Source organism: Notothenia rossii (genome assembly GCF_949606895.1).
Source record: "Notothenia rossii genome assembly, chromosome: 8".
Lineage (NCBI taxonomy): Eukaryota > Metazoa > Chordata > Actinopteri > Perciformes > Nototheniidae > Notothenia > Notothenia rossii.
The window spans coordinates 45,847,249-45,866,110 of record NC_136906.1 but is presented as its reverse complement, the minus strand read 5'-3'; the positions used below and the strand labels follow the sequence as shown (position 1 = coordinate 45,866,110).

General features: G+C 36.8%; 2 protein-coding genes across 8 annotated transcripts; one reads left to right on the top strand and one right to left on the bottom strand.

The window, feature by feature from the left end:
• Nucleotides 1-3,471: 3,471 nt before the first annotated feature.
• On the bottom strand, nucleotides 3,472-18,630 carry LOC307014841 (uncharacterized protein). Of its 6 annotated transcripts, XM_079643043.1 has the most exons (11): nucleotides 18,266-18,630; nucleotides 18,036-18,122; nucleotides 17,709-17,950; nucleotides 17,500-17,581; nucleotides 16,957-17,050; nucleotides 16,402-16,528; nucleotides 15,297-15,366; nucleotides 15,007-15,111; nucleotides 14,739-14,924; nucleotides 14,467-14,646; nucleotides 12,950-14,268 (listed from the first exon to the last, which is right to left on the bottom strand). In XM_079643043.1, exons 5-11 carry the CDS (start codon nucleotides 16,977-16,979, stop codon nucleotides 14,045-14,047), a joined length of 915 nt encoding a protein of 304 aa, XP_079499169.1. In that variant the 5' UTR covers nucleotides 16,980-17,050; nucleotides 17,500-17,581; nucleotides 17,709-17,950; nucleotides 18,036-18,122; nucleotides 18,266-18,630; the 3' UTR covers nucleotides 12,950-14,044. The 6 variants fall into 6 exon arrangements, with proteins under 6 accessions (XP_079499171.1, XP_079499169.1, XP_079499168.1 ...); XM_079643042.1 differs by lacking the exons at nucleotides 16,957-17,050; nucleotides 17,500-17,581; nucleotides 17,709-17,950; nucleotides 18,036-18,122; nucleotides 18,266-18,630 and adding exons at nucleotides 15,653-15,744; nucleotides 15,833-15,950; nucleotides 16,092-16,299 and having other exon boundaries at nucleotides 15,297-15,414; nucleotides 16,402-16,519; XM_079643045.1 differs by lacking the exons at nucleotides 12,950-14,268; nucleotides 16,957-17,050; nucleotides 17,500-17,581; ... (1 more) ...; nucleotides 18,036-18,122; nucleotides 18,266-18,630 and adding exons at nucleotides 3,472-3,685; nucleotides 15,653-15,744; nucleotides 15,833-16,299 and having other exon boundaries at nucleotides 15,297-15,414; nucleotides 16,402-16,519.
• On the top strand, nucleotides 4,934-11,045 carry LOC307014842 (uncharacterized protein). Of its 2 annotated transcripts, none has more exons than XM_079643048.1 (5): nucleotides 4,934-5,075; nucleotides 7,744-7,826; nucleotides 8,592-8,726; nucleotides 9,815-9,952; nucleotides 10,209-11,045. In XM_079643048.1, the coding sequence occupies exons 1-5, from the start codon at nucleotides 5,039-5,041 to the stop codon at nucleotides 10,233-10,235; spliced, it is 420 nt and encodes a 139-aa protein (XP_079499174.1). In that variant the 5' UTR covers nucleotides 4,934-5,038; the 3' UTR covers nucleotides 10,236-11,045. The 2 variants fall into 2 exon arrangements, with proteins under 2 accessions (XP_079499174.1, XP_079499173.1); XM_079643047.1 differs by having other exon boundaries at nucleotides 4,935-5,075; nucleotides 9,815-9,980; nucleotides 10,209-11,005.
• Nucleotides 18,631-18,862: the final 232 nt, after the last annotated feature.

Sequence of the window (18,862 nt, the reverse complement as noted above, 5' to 3'; positions counted from 1 at the left end):
AACTTATGTTCCTGACCATATACTTCTACACCGGTAATATTGTTATTTTGAGTAACCCCCAAACTCAGAGCTTCGATATAAATTGTGAATAGCAGAGGGCTAATTGGACATCCCTGTCGTGTCCCTCTCTCAAGGTAGAAAGAATTTGATATGGCTCCGTTTATTTTTATTCTTGCATAAGGGTTGTCGTATAGTGCTTGAACAGTATTAATAAAGATCTTGTGAAAGCCAAACTTTTCAAGAACTTGGTATAGGAATTTCCAATTAACTCGATCGAAGGCTTTTTCTGCATCGAAGCTCAAAAGTACTGCCTGGAGTTTGTTTTTGGATATATGTTCAACTATATGTAGAGTTCTGCGGATATTATCTTGAGTTTGCCGTTGTTTGATAAATCCTGTCTGATCTAGATTTATTATCTGAGGGAGGATTTCTTCGAGTCTTTTTGCCAAAATGTGGGTAAAGATCTTATAGTCCTGGTTTAGCACACTTATTGGACGATAGCTTCCACAGTCACATTTGTCTTTCCCTTCCTTCGGTATCAGGGAGATTACTGCTTCCCCCCATGAGGGGGGGGGCTATGCCTGTCTGAAGCACGTGGTTAAAAGCATCCCTCATTGTTGGGATCAATAGATCCTTCATTTCCCTGTACCATTCAGAGGGGAAACCATCTGGGCCTGCGGCTTTATTGGGTTTTAAGTCAGCGATTGCCTTTTCTACTTCTTTTCCCGTAATTTCTATAATTAATTTATGATTTTGCTCATCCCTCACTTTAGGAAAAGTTATCAAATCAAGGAAACTCCTGATGTTGGTTTTATCTATTTTAGGCTGTGAGTATAGGTTTTCATAGAAACAGACAAAAGTTTGATGTATGTCTTCTAAATTGCTAAGTATACATTTTATAAATTTTTTATTTTATAAATTGTGTTTTCTACCTGTTGTTTTTTTAGTTTATAAGCCAATAGTTTTGCTGATTTAACTCTTACCTCATAATAACTTTGTTTTAGAAAGATCTTTTTTTTTTTAATGTTGTTTGAGAGGATTTCATGGAGTTCATTCTTTTTTTTATCTATTTCCATTTTAGTTTTTGTATTTAAAGTTTGCTTATGTATATTTTCTAGATGTTTTAGTTCTGTTTGAAGCTGATTTGTTTTCTCTTTTCTTTGCTTATTTATGTTTGAGGAATATCCAATTATTTTTCCTCTTAGGACAGCTTTGCATGCATCCCACAGGATTATTGGGGACACTTCTCCATTATCATTGTCGTTCAGATAATCTTTTATGTCGGTCCTGATTTGAGGCCTAATTTGGTTAAGAATTCCTGTGTTCAGTCTCCAGATTGTGCTTTTCCTTTCTAGTCCTAGATTTAATGCCATGGAGACCGGAGCATGGTCCGATAAGTCCATGGTCCCTATACTGCAATTTTGAACCCTATAAAAATCTTTCTGATACATAAACAGATAGTCAAGCCTTGAATATACTGAGTGTGGGTGTGAGTAAAAGGTAAAATCTTTCGTAGACGGATTTAGGTCTCGCCATACATCCGAGAGTCCTAGGTCTCCCAAGATCAATTTAATGTTCATGGTGATTTTTTTTCCTCCTGAGGAAAGGGGCTTTGATGTATCTAAAGTTGGGTTAAGTCTAACATTGAAATCTCCCCCACAAATTAGAATTCCTTGGGCCTCCAATGTTATTATTTCAAAAATGTGTTTGTAAAATGACCATTCAGATCCCGGGGGGGCATATACATTCAGAAGGGTAACTAAAGTACCCTCCAAATTTCCCCGAATAAGTACATATCTCCCGTCTTGGTCCTTTTTTTCATATGTGCATTCGAAATGTAATTTACCGGAGATTAAGATTGTTACGCCCCTCCTGGATCCCTTTCTGTAAGAGGATGAATATGGACTGAAGTTCCACTTTTTAAGTTTTTGGTGTTCCTGTTCTGTTAGATGAGTCTCCTGCAGGAGGGCTATTTCTGCTCCAACTCTTTTTAATTTTGACATTACTTTATTCCTTTTAATTGGATTTCCCAGACCGTTCACATTGTATGTAATTACTTTAATTGACCCTTTACTTTGCATGGTGATTATTTGCCTTTATTTTAAATCCATGAGTTCCTACATTTAAATCATTTCTCGCATCCCCTGTTGTATATATAACATTAATAAAATCCCAAACTATAACCAAAAAAAGTATAACAAAGTAATATCCACAAACATAAGTGACATTGACTTCCAGGTTTCAGGCCACATATTGGGCCTTGGAGTGTTGTAGTGTGGAGGGAAAGTCTCTTCCTCTTAGTGATGGATGGTTGCCCTCTTCAGCCCTTAAGCTGATACTATGGTCCATAGAATACAGAGAGTAGCAATCCGACCCAAAATGTGGCTCACATGTGCCCGTGATATAAGCCTTCTATTCAATTTGATCTCTACCTTTGGGTAGGGAGAAAAATAATAGTAGTAAAGGCAAGGAAAAAAGAGAACAAATAATAGTCTCATTTGCCTCAAAATAGCCATATTGTTCTTGTTTCTTTTTAACCAAGATTTTCAGAAAGGAGTATCCATTAAAGAGGGCGTTTATGAAACATAGGCTACTTATCAGATATCCCGATGTCGAAGCTTCGGAGCCGTTCCTTGTAAAGTTGCTTGGAGCTCGGGTGCAGTTGACCTCCTCGCTTTCTGCTGGGTTCCCAGGTCAGACGGTTAATCTGGTCCAGTAGCGAGCTCTGATTTTTTAGGACAGTCACTGTTATCCCTCTCTTCACCATGTCTGCTGTTGCCTCCTCAGCCAAGTTGTAGACCACTGGATTATCATCATAAAATACTTTTAATCTGGCCGGGAATGGGCTCTGGAATCTTATGTTTCTTTCCTTAAGTGCCGCTTTGGCTTCCGCATACTGCCTCCTTCTCTGCAATTCAGGTGCGTAATCATGGTCCACGTTGACCTTTTTTTCTTTGAAATAAAAACCCTTTTTCTGCCAGGCTTTTTTGATTACGTCTTCTTTCATTTTAAAACTTGAACATTTCACCACCAGAGATCTCGGTGAGGCCTCGGCCGGAGGTTTGGGGCCGAGCGCACGGTGCGCCCTCTCAATCTGTAGCATAGAGGGGGTCAGTTCCAGGCCTTTAATTAGTAGCTCTTCCACAAATGCGATCACCGATGTCGACATGGCTTCTGCTCCTTCCTCTACTCCGTAAATCCTTACATTCTCGCGGCGTGTTCGTCCCTCTAGGTCCGTCAGTTTAGCCTCTGTCTGTACCTGTAGCTTCACTAGGCCAGATACCACCTCTTCCCATGACTGGATCCTGGTCTCGGCTGCTTTCGTTCCTCTGCTTCTGATTTTTTTTAAATATTGAAGTTAAAAGCATCAATCTTGTGCACTTTGAGAAGAGATATGGATACATCTCTCAACACCCATATGTAAAAACAAATCAAAGAATCAGAATCAGAAACGGGTTTATTATTTAAAAACACTTAATTTTCCAATTAAATCATAAACTATGTCAAATTATTAGAAGTTGTTAGTAATCAGATTAAACAGAAAAAAGGGATGGAAGGAGGAAATAATTTTTTTGTTCATTGTTGTCTCCATTGTCGTTCTTGTCTGTTGTATCTCCTTCTTGTGTGTCCCTTTCTCCTGTTCTCCTTTCTTCATCTTCTACTCTGTTTGGCTCATCTGTGATGACTGTGTAGGTAAACACAAACAAGTATGTAAGTCACTCAGTTTCCAGCTCTGTCAAATAAATGAATTTCAAGATACACAAATTTGTCTTCATTAAAATGAGTGTCACCACACTGTCACAAAATGTAATACTAACCAATTGAAAATAGTTACATTTACATTGGAAACCTCTTGTAGATATCACTGTTAAGAGTAGTTATCTGCCAATAGGACATAATCATTCCTATACAAATGCAGTTTGAGTAATTCACTTAAAAAGCTAGATCATTTTTGATCATATCAATTTTAAGATGGGGGTCAAGGCTTAATATTTGGAAGCATAGTGTTCCTTGTCCCCTTTCAGGAGCCCCACTGGATTAACTTTGATCTGAAATATTTGTAGAAAAAGGTTGTTAACTGGCTGTCCATCTCATAATGTTCACATATAAACTGTGAATAGCTGTCAATAGGGAATATCAATCAGAAGAATTATAATTTCATGCAAAAATCGGTCACAAAAAGAGGTTGCACATTTAAATTCAGGTGATACGTTGCCAAACAGCCACATTTACTGCTGCAAATACGTTCAAACATGCAGCAACTATGCCACCATTTCAGCTGACTTTTTCTCAGAAATACTGTCACATAACATCCATATATTTCAGTGCTAGGTTGATGCTTAGCTAAGCTAACTATGAAACCAACCCACTCTCTTCAGTCTGCGTACAAATGACACGACTTTACACATTGGAAAATGCCTGCAATAGATACGCTAAAGTCCGATTTTGCGTGCCTATCATACGCCAACTATTCCCATTGAATTCTGAGTCCGAGTTTTGCGTGCATATGAGACGCAAATGGATACGGTCAAGTCTGAGAAGACCGGAAGCTGTGTGGTCCATAAAAACATGTCATTACTCAATATCAAGCCACGATTATTGATTTTATTTGTAATCGTATAATGTCTGACTTTTTTTGCCATCTGTGAGGAAAATAAATGGGGCTCAGAGCCTCAAAATACTGAAATCTGTATTGTTTTTAATCTTTTTTTCCTTTGAATTTGTTATCCTTTTCTAAATAACACACTCTTATTTAATCAACAATAACACACTATTATCCTTGTTTTTATTTATTCGTTTAACTATATAATATTGGGCTTTTTAGCCGTCCGTCAGGAACTGATTTTCAAAATAAAGTCACCGGAAACAGACGTAGGCCGGGTCCAAGCTCGATGATTTGGATGTTGTAGCCGCAATGCACGCTGGGATATGGTGTTTCCCACATAGCACGTTTCGTTAAAGGTCCACTGGAAGCAGCGCAGTCCAATTCGAGAAGGCGATTCGCCATTAAAAGAAGAAGAAGAAGAAAAAGACAACGATGACATTGAACCCTCCTTCACACGGAGTTCCTCGAGGTAAACCCGTTTTCTGTAATGTAATAAAGACATTTACAGTGTTTTTTTTAAATGATTTCAGCTTTTGCATCACTTTACACAGCACCATGTGTCGACATACAAGCTTACGCGTGCAAATTATTTGCTAGTTAAACCGTGAACTGCTCAGTTAGCATCATTGAGTTAGCCTTAGCTAACGTCTGTCGTTTTACGGAGCTGTTGCAGTTTAAAATCAATCGATAGTAACATAGTTGATCATGTTATGACATGGTTCTTGAGGTTTTTTTTACTTAGCCTGTGACAGCACCACACACGAACAGACTGTGTTAGTGTTATTAAATCATGGTATCCGACTGAACCCGCTTTAAACGCATTTGTCAACCTGATTTAATCCCAAATGAGTGGCGATTTACTTCTTATAAATCATGTTTGGGGAAAAGGCATGTTAATGCGTACATCTGTAAGTCTTATATGTCACGTGGTATCCCTGTTTAAGGTGATTATCGTACATAATACTTTACTGAATCCAGATCAGTATTTCGGGTTTTTAAGCTTATATTCACTCTTCGAGCCAATTTGAGGTCTGCTCAGATATTTGTCCCGTTGATATTTAAACAGACATTACTAGCCGATACACGATCCGTTCCACATAAACTGTGAGTTTAGGAGTAGGCCATATGGATATGTAATTTATAATTTAAATAATATGTACATGTCATGCTTTTAACCTAAACCAGGGGTCTGCAACCTTTTTGACCAAAAGAGCCATTTTACTCCTTTTTCCCAAACATTTTTTTGTCTGGAGCCGCAAAACATATTTCATAGCTTTATATCTAATAAAGTTGTATTTATTGTTATATCAGACAAAAACTACCGTTTTTTTGCATTTATTAGGCTATTTATTACATTATATAAAACTGTTAACCTCTAATAAGAAACAAAGAACTCCTATAAGGAGAATTAAAAATAATACACAGGCATACTTTAAAATAAATTAAACACAGCACTTGGGGATTCCTCTGCACATTTGAAGGAAAAAAAAATATTATTAAAATGGGCCCACTTTGAAATAAATAAAACATATAGCTGCACCCTAAAAAGAGTTAAAGGTAGGGTAGGTAAGAATGGAGAAACCAGCTTGAATGCGCTAGAATTTGAAAATACACAACCGAAAAAATCTGCCTCTTCCTTCAGACTTTCTTACAGAGTCCCTCCTCCAACACACACGAACGCGCACATGACCAATGAGGGCACGAGATAAGTTTGTGCACAGATGGAAAGTTGACAGGCAGATAGGCCATCCAGTTATTTTAGCCGGGCCGGCTCAGATGATTGGTCGTGCTTTTTACAGTACTACGGCTTCCAGAGATGAATTTTTGTATGTATTTATTGTCAAAGCATTTAATATATTCATTGCTATCGGGACGTTAAGAGCATTCCATGGAATATAACAAAAAGTATTTTCTGAAATAAATTACATACCCCATTGAATTATGACTGAAGATCGTCAGCTGTCTTCCTCTCCCGTGTTGTTCCTCGATACGTAAAGGCTGCAGCACCGTTGACAACTTCTCTCTACATGTCAAACATACCGGTAAACCAGCATCGTTTGCTGTGAAAGCGTATAACTCTGTCCACGCAGAATTAAATCATGTGTTCCTCCGGTACTTTTCTTTGATTTATCCATAGTTCGCTCATCGAGCCGGGGGTCAGGTTATTCGCCTCCAAGAAAAGGCGCTAGCGCTGGACCGTAGCAGGATGTGACGCATATTTTAGTTGATCTAATTAAAACCGTTTTGTTTCTTATTTATGTGTCAAAGTATCACCTCAAAATACAAGATACGAAACATTTTCAACGATGCAAGAAAATATAAATAGTCCTACAAATACTTTTATTTGATTTCCTTCTTATTTTTGTCTAAGCTCAAGGGAGCCAGAGCAGAGGGCTTAAAGGGCCGCGGGTTGCCGACCCCTGACCTGAACGAATAGTGTATAGATAGATACTTTATTCATCCGAAATTGGGAAATTATTTCGTTGCAGCCCAGTGTTATTGGACATTACAAATTAATTAAAAATATGTAGGAGGAATATAAAATACAAAATATAATACAAATAATTAGCATAAACATCAAATATATTCATATTAACAGTAGCTCGAAAGAGTATCTGAATAATAGAAATATAAAAACATGTGTATTACTCTATAATAAAAAACGAAAAGAAAATTATGAATAAAACTGAATATATGAATATTTACTTCAGGAACATAAGAGCAATTTAATATTAAGTACTAGTTTGACTACAGTAGAGTCTCTATCTCAAAAAACATGCATTATATCACGCAATAACAGATACATTTTATGAACAAACATGATTTGAGGTTTATGATGATAGCTAATAGAAAACATCTTATCATGCCAAAAAAAGATGACACAATACGTACTGACTATTACCAGAAATTGAAAGTTATTTATGATATTATACTGGAATTTGTGAATTTTAAAGTGCTACTAATTGAACTTTGATATCACACTTAACATTATTTTGAAGTTGAATTCAATCAACATCATTTGGATTATATCATTTGACTTTAGTAATCATACATGGTTATATGGAAGAATTTTAGTTTTGTGTCATGCCAATAACTATATGTGATACATGTGATGTTTTTTTTTGTTCATAATGTAGCAACGATGCCAGGTGGATCCACAAAAAGACAGTGCCCCCATTGTTTGGAAAAATCAAACTGCGCAAATCGTAGATGCACAAAGGTAAATATAACTATATATAACTATATATATATATATATATATATATATATATATATATATGTCTACTAAAGTATTCATAATACAGTCTATTATACTGTCTCTCGGACAAAGCCATTTTCATACATAAATGGCAGTTAGTTTTGCCTATAAATATCTCATTGTTTTCTGCAAAACCCAATACAATAAAAGTGGCGAACAAAGTGGTGACTTTTTTCTAACAAAAGCCGGAAAGAGTTTTGTCACTCCACAAATGTGCATCACAGTATAGGTGTTTTTTAGAACATTACATTTACTGCATGTGCCTGTTCCATTGAAAAGTTTGACTGTTGGTTCTTTTAAATAACAATATTTTGATTTAAAAAAATGAATAATATTTTATTATGATTATATATGAGGCCATATAATGGACATTCATAGTGTCAATTAAAATATGAATTGCTACAAATAGTTAGATAAAGTGAATGTAGCCCCTCTCTATACTGTTAATTAGATATCCTAACTTGGTTAGCCTGCTGAATAAATGATCCGGTACATTTACTCGGTAGCATATTTTGTCAGTCTGTACAATCAGTTGAATTTAATTGATTTTCCGATTCATTTTTTTGGGAAGTATTATATTATAATATATATATATATATATATATATATATATATATATATATGGTTAAAAGAAAGAAATAAGCAATACTTTGTTTATAACTGTCTTTCTATCAGAAAAAAGTAAGTATGTCCTTCCTACTCCCTCTTTCCCTCTCACTTCCTCAGTGTGGGAAGATGTTGGAGCTGAAATCATGGCACACGGCCCGTATGAAGGATTTCCGGCAGAAAACAAAAGACCGGGCCCAAAAAGTACACCGGTCGAGAAATCAATCGAAGATATTCGATAATTCTGCCCTGGTGGTAATAAACATTTTATCTTATTTTGGTCAGCCATTGAAGGTTACTGTCCCACAACATTAGAGAAATATTAATTGAATCTATATTGTACAGGGAAGGAACAACTTTTGAAATGTCATTCAATTATGTGTCAAGATTTAATTAACCCAAATGCATTTGCAATATTTCAATAATTAGCTAGTATAAATATAAAAAACGATACATTGACTTTAGCCCTGTCAACATTGTTTGCCATTCATCCCCACCCCCCAAAGCAATTTTAGACTAAATGTTCTGACTCACCAACCAACATCAAAGAACTAGTAGCGACGTATGGTATCCTCACGTTGCCTACGTTTAAGCCCGAAGGTCAAATACCACACAGATTAAAACCTACTGCCAACTCTCACTTACACTCTGCACCTGCATAAGAGGATTTTACTCTCAGTAACAGCAGTAGGCAGAACATTCCTCATTTCAAAAGGGACAACAAAATACATAAGGCTCTAGAAATAAAGGCAATGTTTGTGATACACTCTTTAAAACATTTTCACAACACTCTCCACTCAGCTTCATGTTGGGAATATCTGAGTAATAGAACGAGATAACAAATTAAAAGACTTTGTGTGAGCCTTTGGACTGTAGTAGTTAGTTTTCCTCAAGTCCGTTTTTCTTCTTGTGCACAGATTTCCTTAAGCTAGCTTATTTTGCAGACAGCTCTGCTGCCAATTCAACATGTTGAATAATCAGCAAAGGTTATTGGGAATGGCAAAAAATGCCAATGATGCGGGACACACCACAAAAACATGGCCGACGGCCAATGCGGTGTGGTTAAGAGGTGTCTCCTTTGGTTCACTTGTAATGTGGTAGAGTGAATATAACTTCATGGCAGATGCTAATGAATGGCAAAACAGAACAGGAACACAATTGTCTCTTTAGAAAATAGTAGTGGTGTTGCTCTGATGGTTCTCTCTGATTAAGACACACTATAGAGAGTGGACTGCCAACTCCCTTTTTTAAAAGTCTTGCCTTTTTAACACTGCCTGGAAAATCTATCTCTGTCTGTATCTATTTGTGTGATGTTTGTCTATATGTTTTTCTTTGTTTTTAAGGTCGAAAAACTGAAGGCCCTTGGGTACTTTCCTCTCCTCTTCTGGGGGAAGTACTACAATAAAAATAAGAAGTGGACGGCCCAGCTCCAGTGCCCCTTCGAGCTGCCACTGGTAGCCCATGCGGTCCTGGAAAAAATGGTTTGCCTTTTTGAAGGCTTTTTAGAAGGTAGTTCACAGCACATTCATGATTCTTTATTAAGTTTAATCCTGTATTGTGTACCTATCCAGATGGATCAGATAGAAATGTCAGTCAGATAATATTTTAGACAACCTAAATTGGTTTTGGGCAATTCATTTATTACTTTTTCTTTGTTAAACTTTAATATTTTTTGGTTAATCATATTTTCAACCCTGAACTACATTTCTTGTTTGTCTGCTTTGTTTAACTTCAAAGCATGGGATCCTGAGACAGAGGGTCTAGGGCAGCATGAAAGGACTGGAGAAGAAGATGACCAGACAGAACAGGGGGAGGGAGGTGAAATGGATGAGACTGAGGGAACTACTGAGATGCAGGAGATGGAGACAGAAGGGGACATAGAGACACAGACAGACAGATTAGCGAGTGAAGGACTGGAGAGAGGAGAGCTGGAGGGACAGAAAGACTCAGAGGAAGAGTTTGGACCGGTGGTGATTTACCATGCTGGGAGACGTGAAGATGTCACGATTTCGTCCTTTCAAACTTGATGGTTACACGGTATTGTGAACATGGAGAACCAGTGGAGAAATACCCGGAAGTGCCAAGCGAATAAAATAATACTTTATTCCGAGTGTGCTTGCTTTTCTCTTTGGAAGTCATCACTGTTGGGGAAATATTTTCCAAGGTCCATAACTTTGACCCAGTTTATCAGTTCAAACTGTCCTGACTGAGCACACGCACCTGTAACCTTGGCTGCTGTGCTCTCAGTGTTCTGGCGTCTCCCTGTTCCTGCCTGTTGGATCAGCTGATAGAGGAGTTATGATTATATCTTGTTATGAACAATGTTGATTATTCTCTCTGAACTAGCTAAATACATGGGTCTAGGGTAGAGTTCTTCAGAATTGACGTGGCAACTCTCCCGTGAAGTCAGAACCTCTGGCTGCTGTGACATGTGATGTGAATTCTCCAAACGGTACTCCTAAATAAACCATCAGTCTTTGACATCAAAGCTCCTGCTCTCCTCATGTCTCTCTGAGTCCTGACTCTCCATTGCTACAGAGGTTTCCATTCGGCTGCATTAAATATTACACATCTGCCATAGTTCTTTATTTATAGAGCCCTGACGAGAAGACTTCTGGACCAGCTGAATAACTGCCGCCGAAACTGAATACGTGACGTGGATCATAAATATATCAACAATTAAACAACATCTTACATTTATTTTCACAAAATACGTCTCCTTGCAGTATAAATAAATAACATTTGATATATATTTGGCAGATAGGCTTTATTTACCCCATAATGGTGCACAGCTAGATAGATAGAAAAGGACACCTAGTGGTTAAAGCACGCTATTGAATATTTTAGGGGGAAAGTAGAAATTATAGAAATATAGAAAGAATAGAAAAAATCAAGAAGATGCTGTAAGTGATCTCTACAATAAAACTGTTTAGTGCCGGATGTACACAGATATTAATAGGAGGATGTGCAAAACAGACAAACTAATAAGGCACGATATGTATTTTACTCTTATAAGATGTAGGTAGATAGTATAATGAATGTGCAGAATATGAAAGTTTATTGTTGAGGAACCTGCAACCCAAGATTTTCATTCATTGCATAACGTTTTTTATGTAGTTGTGTATATGATACTGTATGTCAATAAACCGAAATCCTGAAAGGGATGTGCAAAATAGCCATTATATACAGTCTTTAATTAACTATTAGTAGAGAATAACAAGTAATGAATATACTTTATAGGGATCTGCAGATAAATGTTTAGTCTTCTCAAGCACCAACTATCAAATATCTCTCCTGATTGTTGGCACTTGACAATCACCTTCACTGAATTTTACTCAGGTGTAACTGAAGTCTGATTTAAGGGTTGTTTATATTTCACATCATTAATCAGAATGTGGTCTAGTTAATAAAACATAATATCAAACATAATATTACTATTAACTTTATTGTGAAATAAATACACACAGCATACAATGCCATAATAATATCATTTGTATTATTAGTGTAGGACACGTATGCATGTATAACATCTGAATATGTGTAGTTTTATTCAAGTTTTCACATAATTTTACAGGATATTGCTATAATCGTTCACATTAATATCTGATTTGCAGACAGAAAGGTATATCCGTCATTTAACGGTAAGATATTGAAATTCTGATTCCATAGATATGTCTCCCATCACCCAAAACCCCTGAATATTCTCAACTCAGTAATTACATTCTTATATTCAAAGAAAATAAAAAAAATACAAGTCCCTGTCTGTCAGCTGTGCACCGTTATGGTGTAAATACAGCCTATCTACCGATTGGATCAAATATAAAAGTCAGCCGAATTAGTGTTGATACTACAAGGAAACGCATTGTGTGAAAATAAATTGAAGATGTTGTTTAATTGCTGATATATTTATGATCCACGTCACGTATGTTTCGGCGGCAGTTCTTTAGTTTGTCCAGAAGTCTTCTCATCAGGGCTCTATAAAGAGAGAACAACGGCAGATGTCTAATATTTAATGCAGCCGAACCGTGTATTATAATGCATTTATGTGATGACTTCCAAAGAGAAAAGCAAGCACACTCGGAATAAAGTATTATTTTATTTTTAAAACATGTTTTCAGATTTCATATCTTATAAACACCATATCCCAACATGCTTTGCGGCTAAAACATCCAATCAGTTGAGGACCACACGTCACATCACTATGTCTGTTTCCGGTATTGTGTTTATGACGGATGTATTTTGTTATACATACATTCCTTCACATTTTAATTTACATTAAAGTATTTCGCGAGGCTTTCTAAAAATGTTTTAAATATAACTAGGGTTGTAGTTGAAGAGTTTGTAAATTAACATGAACCAAAGCTGTTGCATGGCAACGCAATCGCACAACGTCACGTCCAGTATTTCCAAAACCACACACATCGATTTAATACATTTAAATTCGTTTACCACTGGTGGATGAGTTTTTACTATGGGAGATATTTCCTATGCATGGCCTCAGATTAGTAAGCTTTTTAAAATAATGATCCAACTTGGATGTTTTAATGGGTATTGGGTACATTTTTGGTAATATTTGTATTAAACTTTATAGCCGATAGTAGCCTATGACAAGTGGTGACTATGTGGTTAATATTGTTGAATTGTTACTTTGATGTACTCAGTGTTAGAGCTTTACACATTACAACAGCGTTACACTGCCAATGTCTGTCTTTATTATCTGACCCTTTAAGATGTCCCTTACACTACCAGTGCTTTTTGGAAGAACTGTTGTCCCTCTCCCGATCCTCAACATAGGTTCTAGTTAGTTATCAATTATGTTACACATCCAATATCAATCTCTGTTATAAATGACTGTAACCTCAGTTCAAGCTAATTATTTGATGTGTGAAGACAACTCTATAATGTAATAACATATCAAGTGGGTATCAGTAAATATTTACAGACATCAGTTATGTACAAAATCAAGTTTATTACTATTTTGGTAAGATAAAAGAGCATATGTAGCAAAACACAGGTTACAATATATGATAATGCACATGACAAAGTAAAGAAAAGAGGTGCTGCAGCACAGGTAATATGAGAAAAAAAGTAATTTTTCAACATTAAAGCATGGAAACATGTCACAGTAGAAGCACTCATTTAAAACTCAAATAAGCTTAATATGTCCGCTTTAATGTAAAAACTGCACACTTAATCAAATCCAGACAGAAACATCTACATGTTAGCTAGCTGTGTTAGCGTGCTAGTGTTGTGCCTGTTAGCTAGCTAAACACCACGGGTTAGTTGTTAGACTGCTTTGTGTTTGGTGTCACTTTATTACCTTTTTATTCACTTAAAACAGTCAGCTAGCTGTGTTAGTGTGCTAGTGTTTGGTGTCACTTTACTAGCTTTTTATTCACTTAAAACAGTCAGCTAGCTGAGATCTGATTATTAAGTTAGAATGGCTGAAGGGAGCTGTGAAAATGAAGAACAGTAAAGGCAGATATAAGGACACAATATGAACCTGAAAATAAGCATAATATGTCCGCTTTAACTATAGAACTGCATAAGGGCACCAAGTAACTTTCCACAAGTCAAGTCCCTTCTTCTGCGTCATCTTCATCATCTGAGCTGTTGTCACTTTGCCAGTCTTTTTCTTCTTCCATGTCCTCGTCCTCCACCAGCTTAGGACTGGGTTCCAGAATTCCTCTGTATGCGCCTGCTACTGTCTGCTGTTTGAGTCTGAGGTCATGCAGATTTCTCCTTAGAAGACACTTAAGGCCCTTGTACCCCTCATCTGTGATTCCATTCGGATAGCCTACAAGTTATATAGTAAACATATAAATTGTGAAAATTATTCAGAGAAAACGTATTTAGGTCAAGAAAGACTAGAATGCAGTCAGACTCAAATAAAAACAGATGGATAAAATCTTCTTTAAAGTGTGTTTGCCTTTGCTGGTTTGAAAAACATTGGCTTATGTATTTTAAAGTGAATAAATCCATGTGGTTCACTTACTTCCTGTCTGTGTGATCAATGAAACTGGGGCCATCAGTGTCTGGAACTTTGATACAGAGTCCTTGAGGCACTGACAGTGCTGCATCATCTCCTTCACAAGGATCTGCTTTTCTTCTGTCAGTCGTGACAGAAGCATTTTTTGGTCAAACAGCCCCTTCTTAGTGAGAATGTCCACACCGTCTGAGAATGAATATAAACATTTCACATTAATGAACACATTCTATTAGGCTACCACAGTTTTGTAGATTAGAAGTAAAATCTTTATACAGCACCTCTGTTGGGTTCCTGCCAAGGCCAGATCATGCTCTCTGCAGATTTGGTTGAGAGTTTCTCCACAACCGAGTCGGTGTCAATAGGGTCACCATCAGGTTGCTGGTTGTACTTGTGGATGTCCTCTAGCAACCCTTTCTTTCCTTGGGCAACCTTTTGGACGATCTTTTGACGCCTTTTGTTACGATCTGTAATGAGAGTAAAACATAGATTACAAAAGAGCTGACGGGATTTAATCAACACAACCAATAAATGTCCCAAAATGCTTACCATTTTGTCTGTAAAGGTAGTGCTTTTTCTGGCAAATGCTCACAAAGAGTGCTTCTATTGAGATCTGCAAACAACCAGCACCTGCAGGACTGGCTGATGCACTTCCTAAATGAATAAAATAAAAAGAAGAAAACAAGTTTCAAACACAATCAAGGTCTGTTATTTGCACATCACACACTAACAGGCACACTAACAGGCACACTAAAGGACAAAGTTTAATTTGGACAGCATTATTTAGTTTTTATGACCCGACTCCATCTATGTATACGTCAAATCAGCATTGTTCTTACCTTTACTGGCCCACTGTTTGACATCATCAACCCACAGTTCTAGCATTTCATCAGAGCAATTCAACTGGTCCTGCATTTTCTTCAGGCTCTCAGTTACAGCCTCTGTCTTTTCTGCTGTCTACAAAATAGCAAAATAGAATCATGCCATTTTATAAAATAATTCAATGAAAATAAACCAAAAATATGCATTTTAAGGAGGAAATTAACACAATAACATATTTAATGAATTTCGTAGATCTAGTCCTGCACCACTGCAATGTCTATATGGGGTTGTACTTTTTATATATATTGGGTGGACTTAAATGTCACATTTTACAGCTTAAAATAGTTATCTCCATTTCAATACACAAACATACTTTTTTGAATCTAGAGGACATGGCAATGTGGAGGCCATTCTCTTTGCGATGATTCCAGCCCATAGCATGGACTGTGAGCATTTCAGTTCTTGCTGTGAAGAAGAATACATCTCATTACAATGTTATAAAATATAAATGTGTACATTTACAGGAAGGCAGGGCCCAAACAAGTTCACAAACCTGACTTGGCCATGTATTTAGTTGTTAGGCCACATCTGGATAAGAAGCTGTTAACTTGTTCCACTTCTTCACCAAGAGTGGTGCCGGCACCCTCCTGGTTCCGTGCATTCCAAATAATCTAAAGCATGAGGTAATCAATGTTGATGCAAATCTCAAGGTCAACAACTCATAACTTAAAACATTCTCTTGGATCAGTTCAGACTCATGTGTAGTGGTCAGATTTACCATTAATTGTTGTTTAAGTAATTCAAATCCTCACCTCGCATTTGGTGTTGTGGGCTTTGGCATCACAGACGAGCAATGTCTCATTTCCTTTAGGGGCTGAAGATGAGGCCAGGCTTCTGACACTTTGTCAAGATATGGTACATACTGACACGTCACGTCCATTGCCAAAAGTGAGGCACTCTGGAACTCTTTTTGGAGAAACATCGGATAGGCAAAGATTTCTGCTCTATACATATTTAAAGCTTTTTAAAAAAAAGAAAATAGTGAGTACAAAGCAGATTGAAGGTAAGGCTTCAGATTATCTACAAATATTTTAATTGAAAATGATCAAGACAACTACCAACCTTTGAGAAGAAATCCATGCCTACACACAGCAATTTCAACACCTTCTTCATCCAACTCGTTGGCTCGCTTAGAGGTCTCCCTTGCTGCTGTCCAGTGAGATTCCCCACACATTGCTTTTCCTGCAGTCTACCAAAGTAAATCGTTTTTAGAGAATCATTATCAGAAGTTGTTTCAAAACACTGGATAGTGGGACCAACTGACGGTATTATCAAACATGTAAACTATTACACACAAGTGTTTTGTGCTCGACTGCCAGATTCACCGGGATATGCAACTCCCTGGATAATAACAAATCTGTTTTTGGATAATTGGAAGGCTCCAAATGTGTAATATATTCTGGATTAGAATTTTGCTGTTTTTTCAATCCAGTTTTACAGCAATAATGTTTGTGACAGTTTGACCGCATTGCTAACCTCATCACCCTGTCATCTGGTCTCAACACTTCTATCCCATCTCCAAAAAAATATGAAGGCAACTGTGTTACTACTATTTTAACTTCTATTAGTTATTAAGAAAAGTGAGATACATTTTGCTCTGCTTAATTTAAAACTCACACTTTTGACAGCCCCTCGAACATCCTCCACAAAAGTGGAAACCTCAGAGTCTTGGGCTAAAAACACTCCGTCAAAGAAGCCTGGCTCTTCACTCCTATAAGAAAAGGAATTATAGATAACCACTCTAGTTACAAATTGAACATAGTAATAATAATAATAATAATAATTATATTTAAAGCACATCTTTCAAAACAAGGTTATAAGGTCTAACAGAAGTATTTTAGATTCAACAGCTGTAGTTTTAACAGCTATATAACAGGAAAGAACTATAGCTACTAATTGCTCCTGTGGGGATTGTCCACTGTACTGAATGTATGTAAGTCGCTTTGGATAAAAGCGTCTAACAAATGACATGTAATGTAAAAAATAAATAAAAATAGCAATCCCAATGTCAAATAAAAATACAAGGACTAAGGACAATTGCTGTGTCAATGTAAAAAACTTACTGGTTTGTTTTCTGGAACCTGTAAAGTTTCCTATTGCCATCTACTGAAACAGCTACCATTTCAGGGCTACAGGCTGGACAGACAAATGGCTCTTTACCCAGAAGTTTATTCTCTTCAAATGTGCAGTACACATACTGCAGAAAGCTTCTCTGAAAAGCATCTGCATTCACCTTGCCAGTCTGAAATAAAAATACATTATATATGTTATCATATTTTGTGTCATATCTCGCTCATCCATATTTGGCCATAAATATATTTATTATGATAATACATGTATTTGTCTTTCAGCTTCACATTTGTACTTACTCTTCCAAACTGCTTTGTTCTCTGGTCCAACATTCCAGTAAAGGCTTGTCTAGACATTCCTGGAGCTGCCGTCTTCATAGCCTCAAAGGAATGGAACAGATCTTGGTGGTACAGGGTCTGTGCTTGCATGGTAGCTGGCCAGTATCCACTCCAAACCAAGTCATTGAATTCTGGACCCCATTTCTTAGTGCAATGTTTGCATGTTAGCTCTGGAACATTAAGATCGTAACGGCCTAAGAAGACTTAAAGAAAAAAACAATAACAATGAATTAGAGTAATGTATTAGTTAAAAAATAATTTAAAAAAATTGTTTTCACCAAAACCTACCATTTATGCACACCAATATGATAGTTCTACCAACAGAAACTTCACAAGAACATATCCTTGAAGGAACGGATGTTGGAAGCAAACGGTCTGCAAGGTCAAAGTACAATCAGGATGAGATTTAATAATGTTGTAAGCAAGCACTATGATAACAGAATGCAATTTGAGATTAAAATGAGTTTTTTTGTGAGGGGGAAAAAAGGCTGATCAATTAAAAAAAATGGGACACTAACCTTGTTTAGAAATGATGTATTTGACATCCTGGAGTTTCACAGACTCTGTTGGAGGAATGTACTTGTAAAATCCATTACAGGTGGTTTGCCTACTGTGCAGAGTGTGTTTTGTATGAACCAAGATATCACACTCTGCACAAAACCACTCTGATGACATACATTCCTCACAACGGATGACAGCTTCATCCAGGAGAAAGTGTTGGCAGGTCATCTTGACGATATTCTTAGTTATTAATAAGTTGTCAACGTTCTGTGGCCTCGCCTGTTGCCAACACTGTTGAAACTCTTTTTGCCTTTGAGTCCAAGATGACAATGGTGGCACATCACCAACATCTTGCTCCTTAATAGTCTCAGAGTCCCGTAGAAGGTCTTCTAGTCTCTGCATATTAAAATCTTTAAATACAGAAATATAAATAAATACCATGAGGAAAACATTTCATATGAAACATACCTTATCTAGAAAAAGTATTCAAAAGTAGCTTTTTTCTTACCAGGATCTTGGTAGCTTAGACATGGTGTTGTTATGGTGGAACTACTGCATGGAGGAGTACCATCTGTTTGGGGGGGAAATTATTCAAACCCATTAAACAAATTATT